Source organism: Cyprinodon tularosa, unplaced genomic scaffold (assembly GCF_016077235.1).
Source record: "Cyprinodon tularosa strain WSP-4 unplaced genomic scaffold, ASM1607723v1 ctg18, whole genome shotgun sequence".
Classification (NCBI taxonomy): domain Eukaryota; kingdom Metazoa; phylum Chordata; class Actinopteri; order Cyprinodontiformes; family Cyprinodontidae; genus Cyprinodon; species Cyprinodon tularosa.
Window position 1 is genome coordinate 912,283 of NW_024038608.1, and position 19,837 is coordinate 932,119.

The 19,837-nt window shown below is 39.9% G+C and overlaps 1 protein-coding gene across 1 annotated transcript; it reads left to right on the forward strand.

The window, feature by feature from the left end:
* The first annotated feature begins 1,071 nt into the window (after positions 1 to 1,071).
* Positions 1,072 to 19,427, forward strand: mrps9 (mitochondrial ribosomal protein S9). Its single transcript, XM_038282157.1, has 11 exons — positions 1,072 to 1,202; positions 1,511 to 1,678; positions 8,426 to 8,488; positions 13,137 to 13,167; positions 13,246 to 13,325; positions 17,535 to 17,620; positions 17,703 to 17,778; positions 17,857 to 18,025; positions 18,407 to 18,515; positions 18,998 to 19,167; positions 19,242 to 19,427. The coding sequence occupies exons 1-11, from the start codon at positions 1,104 to 1,106 to the stop codon at positions 19,331 to 19,333; spliced, it is 1,143 nt and encodes a 380-aa protein (XP_038138085.1). The 5' UTR covers positions 1,072 to 1,103; the 3' UTR covers positions 19,334 to 19,427.
* The last annotated feature ends 410 nt before the right edge of the window (positions 19,428 to 19,837 follow it).

Below are 19,837 nucleotides of genomic sequence, written 5' to 3' on the forward strand. Positions count from 1 at the left end.
AAATGCATACTCTGAGCTTGCAAGCAAATATGGGGTGCTAATAACCCAGAAATACCTTCTTGCAGGTCATACACAAATGGAGTGTGACAGTATGCATAGTACTATTGAACGAAAATTAGTTGCAGATATCTTCACCCCAAGAGACTATGTCGTTGTACTCCAGACTGCAAGAATCAGGCCATCACCTTACTATGTGAAAGTGCTCAAGCACGATGAGTTCCTGAAGCTGAATGGATCTTACTTCTTCAGCATCAGACCAGGCAAAAAAGTTGGAGACCCGACTGTGCATGACTTGCGGGGTCTTCAGTTTAGCAGTGACGGAAAGGTCCATTTAAAGCTGTCCTTTTCAGAAGACTCTGTGTGGGAAGAACTGCCACAAAGAGTGCAGGTGTCAAATGGGCCAATGGTATGGATAAGTTTGTTTCCATGTGCTCTGCCAATCAAAGAGAGAAAGTTCCAGGACCTCCAGTCAATGAAACCCATCATGCCTGTCGAGTGTCATCACTTCTTTGACAATTTGCCACACTAATAGGCATCAGACAAAAACTCAGCAAAGAAGAGCTGGAAGGAGAAGTGGAAAAAATGCACATGCCTCCTCAGCCTTATGTTTTGTTAGTTTGTGCTGTAAAATTGCCTAGATCACAAAGGCATGTTCAGAAATTTGCCTAAGTCATTTAATTCTGTCATGTTCCATGTTTGACTGACCTTGCTGTTTGTATGTCAAAAGACATCTGTTGTTACAACTTTTTTTATTAAAATTGTTCGTAAATATCATTTATTCAACAAATGGTTCAGTTTTTTGTGTTTCCTGAAAAATTGCAAAAAATGACTTAGGCAATTATTTTAAGAAGGTGACGATTTTCAAAAGTTTTGGATCAATAAAATATACAAACTGGTGTAAAAACAACATCTCCTAATAGAATATTTCTTAATCTTTCGCTAGTTGTTTTCTTACTTATAAAAGGAAAATAATAATGAATATAAATGGAGTTTGGATCAAAACTTGGCACTGGGTTTCTTTTTTTTTACATTTTGACCAAACATATCTACAAAAGCGTGACGTATGCCAACTTCCGCCGACGACGCGTTTGTCGTCAGCCAAGATGGCGGCGAACTGTGGTCGCGTTGTGAGATTGTTATTGGGAAAAAGTGTCAAATTCGCCTCGCCTTGCAACCCACTTACCCCGCAGTTATGCCGACAGGTAAACACTTTAAAATACGAAATTAATAAAATCGATTTTGTGTAACTTTATTTATTAATATTGAAAAAACATAGACGTCCTTGTGTTAGCATGTCCTGTTCATCCGAAACTTGCTTAACGGATCTCTTAAATAAACTAAATCAACCTCAAAGTTATTCTAAACAAAGTGTATTTATTTTCTCGCGAGTTTATTTGACATATTAATGTTTTATGTACAGTTCGGCTTTTGTTATATCCTATTTTAGGTTTTGGGGGAGTTGTTCGAGGGATAATGCTGCATTAATGACAGCTCTGCTGTTTTTTCGCAGATATCCTGCTCTTCTGCCCTTTGCAGGAAGAACCTGGCGTCCTTAGGACCGGAGAAGTTCACCGCCGAGTTTATCCAGAAGCAGATAGAGGAGTTTGAGATCGGGAAGCGTCACCTGGCCAACATGATGGGCGAGGACCCCGAAAACTTCACTCAGGAGGACATAGATGTGAGTTTATTCGCTAGTTATAAACAGTGGATTTTTGTTGAATCTGTGCATTGTCTTATTTTATTTAATGCAACATAACATTTTCACATGTGCAACAAAACCTATAAATTCCTGGAGATGCAGAAAAGAATCAGAATTTTCTTCTAGTTTGTGAAACCTTCAGTAATTCTACATAAAATCTAGATAGGTGACAAAAGATATTTGCTTATTTGTTTGTGTCATCAATATCAGTGCTGTAGTATGAAGGAGAAACTGAACAGAACCCGTTTGGCAAAATGAAGTAGGCAGAAAGAACTCTTAAGATCAGCACATCCTTCCCCGATAGAAATCAACCTGCCTACAAAAACAATTACTAAGCTTTAACAAATAATGTGACATCAGCTATGATTCTGGCTACAATATTGTCTTTGTTTTACACAATCAACTTCATAAAACTAAATTGTAGTTATTTTTAGAGATGGAGGAAGTTTGTGAAAGACGGACAGCTATAACCTGCTTATGACCTACATCAGCTATGGAGGGGTTAAGCGAGAAAAATCTAATAAATAAACATAGAATTAAATGGATGGGTGTGAATGTGTAATGCAATAAATAAATGCTGGAGTTTCTCTCTGTATTGATAAATTGCAACACCTTTTTGAGGTTATTTCTGCCTTTTTCAGGGATAATATTGGCTTTAGAATAAAAAAAAATGCATGAAGGAAATACCTTATCTTGCTAAGTAGGAAGCAACCAATCAGACATCAGGAGGAGTCTTTAGGAGTTTCTATGGAGGAGTCTTTAGTCTTGTCCGCTGAGTTTGATGAAGCTTGCTGAATTAAAGGTATTGTTGAAAAGTTTTTGAAATTTTTAAAAGACCCACCCTCTCCATGCACAACCCTGTAGCTCCAGACGCCTATTAAACGCATCCACAAGCCCATTTCTCCTCGTCTACGCTCTGTTTAAAAGTAGCTGTTTGCATCCCTCATACAAGCTTACTGTGTCCAAACGTCCGCCTTAACCTCTTAATCCCTCAATCACTATATAGAGCGGGGACTATAGAGTTGACTCTATAGCAAACTCATTTAACTTACCGTTCAGACGGATGATCACCGCTTTTGGCTCCCCTTTGGCAAATTCCTCCTCCACTGCAAGGTGTCTGCGCCATCTTTAATAGTCACTGCTGTCGGGTGGCGACAGCCTGTGGTGACAGCTGGCCCATAATGCTTTGCGCAGAGAGCTCTCCTCGCATAGCATTCCAGGATATATCTGCCTCTTCTGACGCATTTCTTTTGTTGTCATACATTTCGTAGACTCTTTTTCTCTTACGACCCATTTTTAAATTGAGAAAAGTGAGCTTTAATGATCGGCTGAAACTGTAGCTCACCACAGATACACGCCTTAAAGTGCACATGTGCTCAAACAAATAGCTAACGGGATGAGCATGTAGGACGGCCTTACGTAAAGATATCACCATATGATTGACAGTTAGGAGGACCACTTATTTAGATGATCCACCTGGAAAAAGAACATCCTCCTCTATACCTTTAAAAGTTTAACATTTTTTATGTTGAATCATAATAAATGCCAAGTGAAATAATTAAATAAAATCTATTCATTGTTGAAAAGCTGTATTTAATTTAACAGCATATTTCATTATTTAATTTTACTTTTTAGGATTTAATAAAATTTTATTATTGTATGCTATTTTTATATGTTTTTTATTTTCTGCGCTTTAATGCTCCATAAAAAGCAGCTGTATTTTCTTATTTCTTTATTTTTTTGTGTCTCAGAATAAAAGTTGTTTAAAACCATAAAATACTGCTTTAACTTTTTTCCAGATCAGGAAATTTTTGAATTAAGAAAATATTCCTTTCTATAGATGTTTAATTTCACACCTCAGACTCTTATTTTTTTGAAGAAATAATTCAAAGTTTGTTTGATTTTTCGCCAAAATGAAAGAAATCCTGCTAAAACAATATCAGGTATATTTCATATCTTAATGGACGTTTCATTATCTTCATCCAAGTGATTAAGTTAGACTTTTATTTTGTAGAGAAAGATTCTAGCTTCATGTTTAATCAGCGCCTTTGGCGTGGCGTCCTCCATCTAACCTGATTAGTCACACCTTCCGACTCATCCCCCGCATGTTTGTTTGCTGTTTTGTTTTGTTGGAGCCAAATTTCCAAACATTTAGCCCAATTTTCCACTTGCCTCCTGCTCCGTCCCCTCAAGTAATCAATAGAGCCATCTGCGGCGAGCCATGAAAAGCGAGGTGACGAGGAGCGGCCTCGAATCTGGAAAATCGGGGAGGACTCTTGATGAGTCCCTGCGCTCTGGTTTGGAGTCGGTACGCCTCAGGTGTGACGGACAGAAAGAGCCGGAGAAATTCAAAAAGATGTCAGCAATCAGGGCAGGGTAACCCCTGCCACACGACGCAAAAAAGGCCTGACAGATTCTATTTCTGTCAGAAACCTCTGTTCCCTGAAGAGATGCCATCTTAATCGGACATTTTTCTTTCAGCAAAAACAAAGATCAATGTCTTTTTTTTTTTTTTTTTTTTTTTTTTTTTTGGTAAAGGCATAAACCATTTCTTTACAGAATTTCATACATTGTTTACATTTTCCTTTCCCAAAGGTGTTGATTTATAAATACAAACAAAACAATTTACTGAAGCCAAGTCAAATACAAATGCATAATTAAAAAAAAAAAAATTCAAAAGTTTAGAGAGAACACTTTAATATGTTAATCCATACACGTTCTGAATTCCTATCAATTCAGACGATGAAAATTATTACAGTTAAAGTTCCGGAGCTGTTAAGGTTTTTCTATCTCCATAAGTACAGGTGCCCATGTCTCTTGAAACAATTTATCTCTAAACTGTAATTTTGCTGTTATTTTTTTCCTTTCCTATCACTTCCTTAACTCTTTACCACAAAAGGTCGGTGCTCAGTTAAATTTTTCTTTGCAAATAGTTTCAATCTTTTTCCTCCCATCATTCCAATATTCTTTAATTTTGGGACAATCCCAGAATATATGTTTGTAGTCTCCTTTCTGGCCACAGCCGCTCTAACACTTGTCTGACATTTTACTGTATTTCGATGAGATACTTGGTGCAATAAATAATTGCATTTTTGATTTCCATTCAAAGATCAATGTCTTTTTAAGAAAAAAAATAAAAATCTTCTCATGTTGGATTTTAAGTTTCCAGACTCTGATGTCAGAACGTGTCCTCTATAAAACCACTGGGATGTTTTTAATCGTTTCTATCAGAGGTAGACTGATACGCCTGCCAGACAGGATTTTCTCAAATATTGGTGTTTTCTTTCTTTTATGGACTTAGTGGGACGTTTTTTTTCTTCTATCACATGAAAAAAAAAGTGAATTAAAAGAACATGTTTAAGTAATATACAAAGAAAAATATATTGTAGTTCTATACAATACAAAAAAATAACCAAGATCCTGTTTTCATATATACAAATTTGTGTTAAAATAATTAATTGGATTAATCAATTATTGAAATAATTGTCAACTTTTTGATTTATTATTAACTGGAATACAGAGACTCTAAAACAAGCCTTTAGCTGACAAAGCAACCCATTTATAGCAGTAGTTATATCAGCATTGTAAAAAAAATATAAATATTTTGCATTTAAGATCTAAAAAACACTGTTTGGTCTGTCAATGCGCTCTATCCAGAACTGAAGATGAAAAGTTTTATTTTCACCTGTTTTAATTTTGTACAAAGTCTTCTTCAGGGAACATTTTGATATGCAATTTTTAATCAACTAATCAAAATAATAACAGATTACATGATTTTTTTAAATAGTCGTTAGTTGCAGCTCTAGGGCTCCAAGTTGCCGATTAATTAATTCAACTAAATTTAACTAACCTTATGTAGTTATGATTTTAACTTTCTCTTGTATCCATTACATGGACTTTGTTTTTGTTGCTTAATTGATAAAAAATAGTATGTTATTATATTTTATCATTTTATTGTGCCAGCTGTATTAAGCACTGACTGAATTAACAAATGAAAGGTTTTCTTACACATTATTAAACCTATTTTTTAAGGTATAGCAAAGCAGGAAACTTTTATGTGACTGTATAAAAAAAGTAAAAGATATGTGAAACAGTTATTATTTCCAATGAGCAGACATAAAACTATAAAAGAAAAAAGCATAGAGCACGCAGCATAAATATGGGTCAATTGCAACCGAAGCGTACTTGTGACATCATCACACGCTTGGCTCGTCTGGAGCTGCATTTAACCTCGTGTTATTAATGCACTCTAGATAATAATACATTCTTACTGTTTTCATCTAGTGGGGGAATAATAATGAACACCGATAAATGCAGATCGAATCAACATTTTGGCAAATAAAACAAAAAAAAATCGCCATCAGAGCCAGAGGTATGGCTATGCCGAGAGAGGGCTGCTACAGATGGGCTAATGTTAGCCCTGTCTGCGGTTACCCTTGGAGGTCAGCTGATTGCCATGATCGTCGCAACATTGGAACTTAAAAAAAAAAACAATTATGCATTAAATCAGTAAATAGGCCATATAGTGACGCATAAAAGTATAATGTTCTTGCCTCAAATGATCGTAAAACGTTCTTTTATTGAACAACAGCAACAGAAAAGAGAACTTTTAACTTATTACTCTGAGCTCTGTCAGTAATCCACTGGAAGCTGCTGCTACTGCAGTGCATGCTGGGACAGCTGTCAATCTCAAGAACGGATAAGTCTGCTCTGATGCATGCTGGGTAAATAGGGAGGACTTTAGTGTTCTCTGTCTTCTTGTTCTTGTGAATTGGAACAGTACTAGGGCTGAGGATGATGACGTATTTAAAGTACATGAGAGAGCACAAGTACACATGTTGAGAAACGGCCTCTGTTTCAGTGAAGTGGGGGAAAAAAGCCTTTCCCATTTATAGTAACACCATGTTCCAAACAGCTGAGAAGCTACGCTGCTCCGTCATGCAGCTCGATTAAATACGCGCTATGTATGTGGGAACTTAACGGGTTTAGTAAGGATTTATTTAATTGGGAAGCACGATATTGGGATTTTGGCCGATATCCGATATGCCGATATTTTAAAACTCATGTAGCCGATAACCGATACCGATGTTAAAGCTGGACAAAAATACGTAGTCATTGAAAATAGCAGTTTTGTTATCCATTTCTGACACTTGGAAAAATAATATACTCAAATATATTTTCATATGCTGATATCAAATTGATTTTTAAAAACGCGGCATCGATCTATTTTACTTTCAAAATCTCGTGAAATTTTATCGTTCTGTTACAAACTCTCGTGATATTTTGCAAATTCTTGTGAGATTTTGTTAGTAAAATAGGTCGATGCCGCGTCAATATATCAACATATAAAAAATATGGCAAAATTTCGTGAATTTTCGGGGGAGTTCGTAGCATAACGATGACATATAGCAATATTTCATTAGTAAAAGAGATTGATATGGTGTTTTTAAATGGCAATATATCAGCATATGAAGATATTGTGATATTTTAATGTATCAATATTTTTTCCCTTGTCTTTAGAAGTTTTTAAGTCTGTAAAAAAGAAGTTTTTGAGGAAGTAGAAGAAGTAGTATTTATTATTTTTTTTTTTTAGACTTTAGAAACTCAGAAGCTGATCAAATATCGGGTTAAATATCGGTGGGGTGGCAGATGTCCGATATTCAGTTTTAGGGCCGATACCGATAGGGGGCCGATTATATCGTGCATCCCTACTTTTTATTGCTGCCATGAAACAGTGTGAATAATCTAGACCAGATTTCTACTCCAGCCCTACTTCTCTTTTAAATTCCAGTGAGGCTCTTGATCAGTCAGACGGTACATATTTGACTAAAATAAGCCAATCTTAAGTCGATAATTTATTCCCTTCTAAACTTTAATGTTGGTCGTCTTCAAAGATAGTTTGGTGCAATTTAATACAATCTCTTTCCAAACCATCATGTAATTCGGTGATGATGCTTTTTTCACATTTCCAACTCTTAATTTTCCCAGAGCTAGAAATGAATAAAATATTTGAAAGTTTCATTTTTTTGTCTTTTTCCTGGTTTCTATACATTTTTTCAATCATCTTCTGTCCTTCTGGAGCCTTTACGCCATCATCCATGATCGCTTCGCTCAGATCCACATCCGACAGCTTCCCCTCTTCCTCCCTCCATCTTTGCTCCTACGGGATCTCCTCTCCATATTGTGTCGGATCTCTCGGGGAGCACAGGTGTGTCCTCATCTGTTCCACCCTCTTTTTTTTTTAATTCTCTGTACCCTTTAACTTTTCCTGCCTCCCCCGTTTCCCTCCCTTTCCACCAGCTCTCTGTCGTTGTGACAACCTTAAAGGCAGCAACCTGCTACCCGCGAGCAGCACCTGCCGTTTCACTAATTGAGCTGACAGGAGGAGGAAGAGAGGGACAGGCAGGCTGTCGCTGTGAGTGTGGATAGGGGGGGTGGGCCAGCGCTCTTCCAACGCACTCCCTAGCAGCGCCATCTGTAGCCCTGCTAATAACAGTCACACTGATGAACTCTGAGTGACCCGCCGGGCGACCAGCGCGTCCTCTGAGAGCCTTTTCCTGCTGCTTCACAGTAACACAGATCTCACTCGCCTCTCCATGAACCCGCAAGCAGCTCGCGCCTCTTCTTCCGTCACCTTCATCGACCCGTGTTCTCCGGACATGTCAGCCTTCATCACCTAAACTGTTTATTTATTTATTCATTGTTCTTTTTATTTCTCCCCAACAGCGGAGCATCGCCTACCTCTTCCCCTCCGGCCTGTTTGAGAAGAAAGCTCGGCCCTTCATGAAGGTGAGAACTCACTTTTATCTCAGTCACTGTAGTAAAACTTAACTTATTTAAGCAGTGAAAAATTAAGATCTGGTAGATCTTTGTCCTTAATTTTGCTCACGTTTATCACAGTTTTGTCGTTCTAGTTTCAGGAAATAAAAATGTACAAGAATGTGGTTAAAAACATCTTTAATTTCTATCTTGAAAATCTGGAATGTATCTTTATGTAAAGGTTTTACTGGGGCCTTGAGCTCCTTTAAACTTTTTAAACTGGAGAAAAGTCATAACCACCCTGCTGTCAAAAGTGGGATTCAAATTTCACATAACTCCCAGTAAATATACTTACACCACATTCCTGAGTCGAACAAGAATCACTGCCTTTTACACATGCAACTTAGTGCCAGTAAGGTACCAGGTCAGCTCCTTTCACACTGTTGTCGGATAATTTAGATTTCTCTTATTTCATATATCAATTTATCCTATTTACACGCTATAAAGGTTTTCACTCAGTCTTTTTCACTTGCAAAACCACACAATGCCCCTGTGTGAGAATGTTTGTAGACCAGACATAGCTTCCTCCCAAAACAAGGCAGATTCTTTCTCAAGGTTTATTCATAACATGTTACTGTTAACCAAAATGTCTGTAATTCGGTTTGACTCTGACTACTTTCCAATGTTGTACGTAGAGGCCTGCACGGGACAGATTTTCCAGTCCCGCTCCCGCAGTGTTCAGTCCCACTCCCGCCAGCTCCCACAAAGAATTACGATTTTCAGTCCCACTCCCGCCCGCACCTGTAATAGTTTGTCCCGCTCCTTCCCGCAATTCCCGCAAGATTCCGACGTTCGTCCACTGCTCAAGGCATTGTCATTAATTTAGGAATTTCTTCACCGCATAGTGCATGGCGCGCGTTACGTGGCACGAGCTGCAATATCCAGCACATTGTGATATATATATATATATATATATATATATATATATATATATATATATATATACACTATATTGCCAAAAGTATTTGCTCACCCATCCAAATTATTGGAATCAGGTGTTCCAATCACTTCCATGGCCACAGGTGTATAAATTCAAGCACCTAGGCATGCAGACTGTTTTTACAAACATTTGTGAAAGAATGGGTCGCTCTCAGGAGCTCAGTGAATTCCAGCGTGGAACTGTGATAGGATGCCACCTGTGCAACAAATCCAGTCGTGAAATTTCCTCGCTCCTAAATATTCCACAGTCAACTGTCAGCTGTATTATAAGAAAATGGAAGTGTTTGGGAACGACAGCAACTCAGCCACGAAGTGGTAGGCCACGTAAACTGACGGAGCGGGGTCAGCGGATGCTGACGCGCATAGTGCGAAGAGGTCGCCAACTTTCTGCAGAGTCAATCACTACAGACCTCCAAACTTCATGTGGCCTTCAGATTAGCTCAAGAACAGTGCGCAGAGAGCTTCATGGAATGGGTTTCCATGGTCGAGCAGCTGCATCCAAGCCATACATCACCAAGTGCAATGCAAAGCGTCGGATGCGGTGGTGTAAAGCACGCCGCCACTGGACTCTAGAGCAGTGGAGACGCGTTCTCTGGAGTGACGAATCGCGCTTCTCCATCTGGCAATCTGATGGACGGGTCTGGGTTTGGCGGTTGCCAGGAGAACGGTACTTGTCTGACTGCATTGTGCCAAGTGTAAAGTTTGGTGGAGGGGGGATTATGGTGTGGGGTTGTTTTTCAGGAGCTGGGCTTGGCCCCTTAGTTCCAGTGAAAGGAACTCTGAATGCTTCAGCATACCAAGACATTTTGGACAATTCCATGCTCCCAACTTTGTGGGAACAGTTTGGAGCTGGCCCCTTCCTCTTCCAACATGACTGTGCACCAGTGCACAAAGCAAGGTCCATAAAGACATGGATGACAGAGTCTGGTGTGGATGAACTTGACTGGCCTGCACAGAGTCCTGACCTCAACCCGATAGAACACCTTTGGGATGAATTAGAGCGGAGACTGAGAGCCAGGCCTTCTCGTCCAACATCAGTGTGCGACCTCACAAATGCGCTTCTGGAAGAATGGTCAAAAATTCCCATAAACACACTCCTAAACCTTGTGGACAGCCTTCCCAGAAGAGTTGAAGCTGTTCTAGCTGCAAAGGGTGGACCGACGTCATATTGAACCCTATGGATTAGGAACGGGATGTCACTTAAGCTCATATGTGAGTCAAGGCAGGTGAGCAAATACTTTTGGCAATATAGTGTATATATATATATATTAGGGGTGGAAAGGTTCACAAAATGCATGGTTCGGTTCGATTCACGGTTTCGTGGTCACGGTTTTCGGTTCGATACATGTTGATTGTTACACCGAAATCCCATAAAAATTTATGAAATTAATGAAAAAATCCCCCCAAAAATAATGGATTGTAATTATTTTAAATGATGCGCGGAAACCCTGGATCATTTCCGTATGTTTTGCTGCTTTGAATTAATCATCTCGCGCATGCTCTCTACCATCTCCAAGGGACTCAGAGGGGAGCGGACGGGAGCCACAGTGGGGGCTGTAGGCTTTGCTTTGAGCAGCCGGTCTGGAGCGCAGCGGGGCGGAGCGGGGGTTGCTGACGGAGTATGAGGGATTTTGGGGTTAGCATGACATGTTGCTGTTAGCATAAACAAAACGTGTTGCACTTTTATCCACAACTTTCTTTCCGCCGTCATCGTAGATCACTCTAAATGCAAAGCGGTCCCATACAGCAGACCTATAAAGTGCTGCTGGCGCGTCTTCCAATTCCTGTTCTTTCCCACTCGCCATACCCACACAATTCTCCACAAGAACTGATTTATTTCCCTGCAACACCCCGCTAAGCTGCTTTGCTTCTTCTTCTTCTTCTTCTTGTTTACTACTGGTGGTTGGCTTTGGTCGCAGTGCCGCCACCTTCTGCTCGGGAGTGTAAATGTTTCGCTTATGAGAAAAAGGAGCAGCGCATGAACCGAACGGTTCGGACGGTTTTCATAAATCGTCCCATCCCTAATATATAAATATATATATAGATATATATATGATAGACATAGACTGATAATTTATTATTTTATTTTAAATTTTATTTTAAGTTTTAAAACACCTTTTTAGGTCGTGAGACTGCCGCTTATCACCGCACTGTGCGCTCTCCCTCCCCCCCACATTAGCAATGAGCTTTCAATATTTGTCCTGCGCCACACTGCTTTGTGTTGGGTCCTGTGACTCCCGCTGGAGTGCAGGGCTCTAGTTGTAAGTAAGGGGGAACTAACGCTGCTCAGGCAGAACAGGGCTGATTACCGTGCCATAAGGGCTGTATGATGAACTGTTCTCTCTTTGCAATATATGAAAATAAAGTGCGGACTGAGTGAAATCCATCAATCTCCATTTATTTAACTAGGGTGAATAGTTGAATGCTTTTTTCCCCACTACAGCACTTAACTGAGCAATGGTGAAGTATATCTACATAATATAACCTGAAGGTGTCAGTAAAGTTGTCATCATGCTCAATGCACGGACATTCTGTGTGGAAAATGTGCCACCGTCACAGCCGTTGTCGCATTTACAATGCGGCTTTCCCCTGATCTGATCGGCTCTGGCGTTTTAAGCACAAACGGCAAGCTGACAACACCGTCGGCACTACACGAGGAAGTAGAAAACACAGCTGTTTACAACTTTATCAAAGCCTTTTCATGCCGTTCGAGAGCAACAGTAATTTCTTTCCTGGACTTTTTCCACAATATTTTGATAGTAGTGGTATTTATGAGGTAAATCGCGGAATGTTCTTTGATGTTTATATTTGCCAGTAGGAGCTGCTTCTCGCTTGCCATGTTTTCCGCGCGGTGGCGTCTAAGTAGTTACAAATTTTTCTAGGTTCTCTGTGCAGAAATTCTGTCCACACGGAGGGGCGTGGATGCTCAAATGACGTAATTTGGCTGTGCAGACCTCGCATACGCTTCAAGCTTAAATTGAGCAATAGGCAAATGAATAAATGACTTTATATTAGACAATCAGGTAAAATTCCAAATGTATGACATGCAAACATTATAAAAAATGACACACCCTCTACCTTCAACAGTCTTTCTAATTCATATTTGAGTCCATAATCTTGAAGTCTATTAAGTGAGCAAGTAAATGAATTTATGTTCTAGCTTGTAGAAATAGTTCAGTTTAGGCAACTGGACATGAAGTTTCGCCTCTTATCCAAGAGGCCTCTTCAGTTTTAACTAGTGGTGGGGATCTTTTACCTAATTCTTTTGATATATAAATATCTCATAAGAGAGGCAAGTTTTTTTTTTTTTATCCAGAATTGCTGGGAAATCAATTTTACCAACATAATATGGCATCCACGCCAACCTTTACTATTCGATAAATTGATACTGCTCCTTTGAAAAGTGTTGTTCACATTGATTGATATATTTTGTTGTAGAAATATAGAAATGAAAACTAAAAGATATCTACTTTCTTGTTGACATTGCAAAAAATGTATGAAAACAGTTCTATCACCTGGTTTAAAGCTGGTAAGTGGGATTCATCAGCTGGTTGTTTGATTCCACGTACGCATATCTGATTAAAATATTTCAGATTTTTTTTTTTTTTTTTGGCTCCAACGACCTCAGTATTCTTTGTATTGACAAATTAATGGTTAATTCTCGGTTTTCCATCTGCAGCATCCTGATGAGGTCTTTCCAAAACAGAGAGGTACGTTATGTTTGTTCAGATGCTTCTGATATCATCTTTAGGTTGATTACCTATGGTCAGCTGATCTTTGTTTTCCAGCGGTGCAGTGGGGACCAGACGGCCGGCCTTTCCACTTCCTGTTCTACACCGGCAAACAGTCCTACTACTCCCTCATGCATGTAAGTGCAGCGTAAGTCAGTCATCCATCCTGCTTATGTGTCTGTTTAGATTCTTGGGAAGCGCAGTTTCAGATTATACATCAATGGTCTTTCAGCTGTAAGACTGGAAAACATTTTTATGCCTTGTGAACATATTCCATAATCTAAGCCTTAAAGATGGCTAATCTAAGGTTAACTTACATTTTGTAAGCTATAGTTGCCTGCTGTGTTATGGCTAATTTGATAGGATTGTAGCATGTTAGCTTCCGGCAGCTGCTTTTTGTTTCCTGCATTCGGAGTCCCACAGGTCAATAAAGCCCGATAGGACTCCTTCCTTTAGCTTGACAGCTTTCCTCACCGCTGTTGTCCACTAGGGTGTTTTAGGGGTTGCTGCCACAACATGCACCACCAACCTTATAGCCACAGCTCTGACTAGCCGCCTCAACAATAGAGGCACAGAACATGGGGCACTCAGAATCAATGTCAACCAGCGTCCTTTGGAACATGTTCAAAGCTCTGCCGGGGGTGGTAGTTAAAGCGCCGTCTTACGGGGGACTCCACCAGACATTTCCATCAAACCCTCACAATTTGAGACCTTTGGGCCTACCAGTTCTGCCCGGCGTCTTCCCCCACCATCGCAGCCAGCCCACCACTGTGTAGTGTTCTGTGGAGAGCTCCGCCCCTCTCTTCACCCGAGTGTCCAAGACATGCGTCTGCAGGTCAGATTAAATGACAACAAAGTCATTCAAAGTCAGTCAATCATTGAATGGACACCCTTATGCCTGAAAATGGTGTTTGTTATGGACAATCCATGACGAGTACAGAAGTTCAACAACAGAACACCACTTGAGTTCACATCAGGTAGGCCACTCCTCATGGCCTACCACGCCCCCCCCCCCCAGATCTTACTGTCATTGCCCAGGTGAGCGTTGAAGTCTCCCAGTCGAACAAGAGAGTACCCAGGAGGAGCACTCTCCAGTACCCCTCCTAAGGATTTTAAAAAGGGTGGTAATCTGAACTGCTGTTTGGCAAATAAGCACTAACAACAGTCAGAACCCGTCCCCCCCACACGTATGCGGAGAGAGATCACACTCTTGTTCACCAGGGTGAACCTCAACGTAGAGGCACCAAGATAAGGGGCAACAAGTATGCCCACTCCTGCTCGGCGCCTCTCACCAGGGGCAACTCCAGAGTGGACGAAAGTCCAGGCCTGGCTCCAGAGTCTGGACCCGGTGACCAATGTCCGGGCGAGGGAACTCTATGTCCATTTATTGCATCATAAGAAGTCTTTGGGCTGCTTTTTGCCTGCTCCCTCAACAAGGACCTGTCTGCCTTGGGTGACCCTACTAGGTGTGTAAAGCCCCAGACAGCATAGCTCTTACGGTCATTGGGACACTCAAACCCCTTTAATACAATAAGATGGCAGCCCAGGGCAGGGGAATGTCATTAAACATCTCGGCACATTTCTTTCACACATTGTCACTTTTAAAGCTGCGATGGGTAATTTTCAGAAACAACAAACTGCAGTGACATGAAGAGTTTGGACTTAGAGGTTTGCTCGTCTGGTTTTGTGTTCAAAGATATTTTAATTTTTCTCTTAGTACAGTGGGTTTATGATGCCATGCTCTTATGTTTTCTCTGCCCTCTGATGAGCAAGCTGCTACTGTAGGTCTAAATATGTATGCGATACATGTCTGACAGCTGTCTGCAGGATTTCTGCCTCAATCACCCCTTTTTGTTACACAGCTTCCACCTCTTCCGCCTTTTCTTTGTTTCCTAATTTATTCCGCTATCCTACCCCTCCCTCCCGTCACACTAACCTGATCAGGGTGCTGCCAGGAGGGGGCGGCGGCGCGTAAATCACCCCTCCTGCTCAGCTGAGTGTGGGACATTAACTTCACTGAGCTCTTTATGGCCAAAACCGTGGAGGAAAAACCTTTTTTCATCATAGATGTCACGCACAGATGCAAATACGCCACTTTCTTTGCACTTTGACCTGAAAGGTGATTTCACTCATATAAAAAAGCACTCAATAGAGATGAATGAGTTGCGCTCCGGTTCTCTGCTACAGATACATTTCAACCAAGTAATCCATGTGAGTGACTCCTCATGGTTGTAAGAGTCTGTATTTGTACGTTTTCTTCTCATGCTTTCATTTTTCAGTTTTCTATTACCGTTTTCCTGCAGAGTGGTACCCACCAGCCCAATGTTTTCCTCCCTGTCTATCGCTGGTCAGAGTGGCAGAGGATTAGCCACACTCCATCAAGAAGGAATTAAACAAACATCTGGTGAATAATTGACGGGGAAATTAGCTTTTGCCCAGACGCAGAGTGGGGCGGAGGGTTATGGGGTGTCTGCCCTCAGGGACATGACCAGCGTGTCCCGCTGTCTGTGCTTTACGCCATGACAGAGTCTTCCTCAGGTCTATCAGCTGAGATTTATATCAATAGAAACATAAACGTAGATCTTTGAATTTAAATTTAAGTTAATAAATGCAAATTAAGATTTTGAAAAAACCTCAAGAATGAATCACAAATTTACATGTATGGATTACAAATCTAAAAGTTTGACTCAAATGTAAACGTGTAATACACAAAGTTACACATATGAATTAGAAATGCAGCATTTAAAAATGTAAAAATTCAAGTATAAAAATGTTGATGTATAATCAAATCTCAAATTAATAAAAAAAAAAAAAATTATGTAAATGTACGAATCACAAATTTGAAAATTTGAAATCACAAATTTACAAGACGTGTGTTTTTAAAATAATTTACATGTACGAATTACAAATTCGAAAAACTTAAATCACAAATTTACACATATAAATTAATTTTCAAAATTTTAAATGATTAGCGTACATGTTCAAATCACAGATTTGGACGTTTTAAATTATTAATTTCCCTGTACAAATTACAAATGTAAACAGTTTAAATCATTAAATTACATGTTCGAATTTCAAATTAATAAAAAAAAAAAAAGATGTAAATCACAAATTTGAAATCACAAATTTACAAGACGTGTTTTTTAAATAATTTACGTGTACGAATTACAAATTCAAAAAACTTAAATCACAAATTTACACATATAAATTAATTTTCAAAATTTTAAATGATTAGCGTACATGTTCAAATCATAGATTTGAAAGTTTTAAATGATTAATTTACCTGTACAAATTTAAACATTTTAAATCGTTAAATTACATGTTTGAATCTCAAATTAATAAAAAAAAAATACATTTGTAAATGTATGAATCACAAATTTGAAAATTTTAAATCACAAATTTACAAGATGTGTGTTTTTTAAATAATTTGTGTACAAATTACAAATTTGAAAAATTTTAATCACAAATTTACACTTATAAATTAAAATTTTTTAAATTTTAAATGATTAACGTTCATGTTCAAATTTACCTGTACAAATTACAAATTTAAACATTTTAAATCATTAAATTACGTGTTCGAATCTTCAAATTAATTTTAAAAATTAATTTGAAAATTTGAAATCACAAATTTACAAGACGCGATCACAATTTCAGAATAAGGCTCACAAGTTTACTCATAGCAATCACAGGTTGGTATGAATAACTTTTTCACTATTACAAATCAATAACTCCTGATGAAGCTCTAAAACTCCTCACCACTTGGTGGCGGTATTGCACCTGAAAGTTATTCACCAAATAACATTAAACAACAGAAGAAAAACAAAAAACAGAACCACTGATTAAACGTTATATCTTTGGCTAAAACAGCTTTTTCAACGCATACTCGGTATACATTCGATGGATAGTTCTGTTTTATTCCTCTTCTTGTTCATTGGTAACCTGACAACAGCCAGATGCATGTCTCGCTCCGCCCTGGCTGTTGTCAGGTTAGTTCATTGGTGGTTGGTGAAAAACCTTCAGGTGCATCACTGCCACCCACTGGTAGGGAGTGATGCATCATCAGGGCTGTAGATTCGTTCTTGTAGATTTATCTGGATTCGCCAAGCTGTAACATGTAAGTAGTGCTCCTAAGTTGTAAACTTGTGTTTCACATATTTAGGAGTTGAAAGGGAACAAATATCAATCCTAAAGCATTTTACGGTATATTAACTTCCATTTACACATTCAGGCACCTGCCCATCTGTCTTATTGACCGTTATCTTCCACCATGCAGGTCAGCCTGTACCTGTCCCCTTACTGACTCATAAAGGAGTATTGAATGAGCCGCCATCTTCGATGTGTTTCAGGAGCTGTACGCTAAAGTCCTGAACATCGAGAAGCATCAAGATCGCCTGAGAGCAAAGGGACTCTTCTCTGCCGAACCCAAGCAGATGTCAGTAAAAAGCCCTTTGATATAAAGACGAGGGATTTCCTGAAGTAATCTGAAATTTAAACCCGCTCCCTGTCTCCGTCAGCTCTCTGGGAACGAGCAGGTGGCTCACCAAGGAGGAGCTCGAAGCGACGTTGGTGGAGACCATCTCCTCTCATGACGTAAGAGCAACAGCTTTGGTCTCTGGTTCTCTCGGTTTGGTCAGACATGAGAAAAGGGATGCTTTTCCTCCTCTCCAGTATGACCGGTTCATCCAGCTGATGGAGCGGATGCTGTCCATGCCTTATAGCAGCCTGGAGGAGGAGTTCATCCTGCGCTACCGGCAGCAGCTGGAGGCGCAGTCCATGCATCAGATAGTGCCCCCTCTGCAGAAGGATGAGAAAGGGGTGGACTTCAGCACGGCGGAAGGTAGGCCATCTTTAGACCTGGTGCAGTTTTTTGATTTCAAGTTTTGAATTTCTCCATCAAAAACATCAATTTTCTCTTAAATGAATCACTTCAACCTGATTGACAAATCAGAAATTAACCCAAAAAATAATTTAAAGAAGACTTATAAAGACCGTTATTATGACGTTAAACCCTTTTTACGTCCTTGTTTGAACAAATTAGCTTTTTGTTATCATAATTATTTAAACTTCTAAAGTCTGGGGTCTTCTTTTTTATGTGTTTTTTGCCTCAATAATGCTTTTAGTTCTTAATACTGAAGATGTACAGAAATTCTAAAGGTTTATTGGAAGAAAAAAACACAAAGTGTGATATGAAGAAAAAAAAATGTTTTTTTTGTTTTAGGGAAAAGGAAGACGTCTAGATCATCGGTAGTTGTTCGCGACTGTGGCTCCGGGCGCATCACCATCAACGGCGAAGACTACCTCCACTATTTCCCTGTGCTACAAGACAGGTAGGAGCGGCTGCAGCTTCGCATCACTCCGTCCACAGACGGTGTCTCCCTTTACGATGTGAAACGGGGGCGTCTTTTATCCACGCACACACCCTGGAAAAAGTAGAATAAAATATCTGGAAAGCAGCTTTGTGGTCACGCTTAGCGGCTTGGTTTATTTATTTATCTCCTTGTAAGTTAATTACACAGCTGAGTGGCTGTGCTGGAGAGTCCGGCGGTGTTGTCGTCACGCCGTGTGAGGACGGCCTGTAATTGGAGCGCAGAGGTGACAGCTGACTTTGTCAGCAGCCAGAGGCCATTCAGGGTGGGACGCCATCCAGAACGCAGGCGGGTGCTGCTGAGTCAGAACTTCCTGGGAGATTTGGAGGAGGCCGAGCAGACGTTAAGCCTCCGCAGTTGATCCCGCTATCTGCTCCTCTCCGCCTTTTTCCCCCCCGTCGCTCTCTTATCTCTCCGTTGTTTCTTTTCCTTTTTTCACTCAGGGAGCAGCTGATGTTCCCACTGCAGTTCGCCGGCGTGCTGGGACGCTTCGACCTGGAGGCCACGGTGAGCGGCGGCGGCAGGTCGAGCCAGGCGGGGGCGCTAAGGCTCGCCATCTCCAAGGCGCTGCTCAGCTTCCTGTCGGAGACAGAAGGAGAGGCAATGAGACAAGGTGAGTCGTAAGTGTTGGCTCTTAACATGTGAGAACAGCTGAGCAGCTTCTACTTTGTTTTTCTATATCTGCAGCCGGACTCTTGACTCCAGATCCAAGAGTGAGAGAGAGGAAGAAGCCCGGCCAGGAGGGAGCGAGACGCAAGTTCACCTGGAAGAAACGCTGAGCTCCTCTGGAGCCACGGATTTTAAATCATTATTGTTAAAAGGAAAGAACATTTTTTGTAAATAGAAATAAAAAAATTAAAACCAATCCAGAAATACAACTTTGATGGTGTATATTTAAAAAAAAAAAAAGGTTCTGAGTTTAAATATAAGCTGTTTTCTCCCATTTAGTTTTTTCAATTATCTAATTATTTCAAAGATTTTTTCTTATTATTTTAAAGTTTTCATTTCTCATTAGATTCCTTTTTTTAAAGATTTATTTGCGGATTATGTTCTTCTTAAAATGTGTCCTACAGATCACGTTCTCGTCTCTTCTGGGGTTGGAGTGACGAGTAGAGACTCCTCCCTACTGGTCAGCACTGACGATAGCTACAGCGTTTTGATTGGTCAAGATTGAGAATTTGGTTTTAAAGTGAAGAGAATTCGATCTGTGAAATGCAATTGGAAAAGAATGAAACTCAACCTGGAAATGAGAAAGTTAAAGAGGAAAAAATCCTAAACCATTT

Bases quoted from the DNA above. Each gene is read 5' to 3' on its own strand.
- mrps9 (XM_038282157.1), top strand. From the start codon at position 1,104: ATGGCGGCGAACTGTGGTCGCGTTGTGAGATTGTTATTGGGAAAAAGT. The intron at 1,203-1,510 runs GTAAACACTTTA...GTTTTTTCGCAG, and splicing joins CCCCGCAGTTATGCCGACAG to ATATCCTGCTCTTCTGCCCT. The intron at 8,489-13,136 runs GTGAGAACTCAC...TTCCATCTGCAG, and splicing joins AAGCTCGGCCCTTCATGAAG to CATCCTGATGAGGTCTTTCC.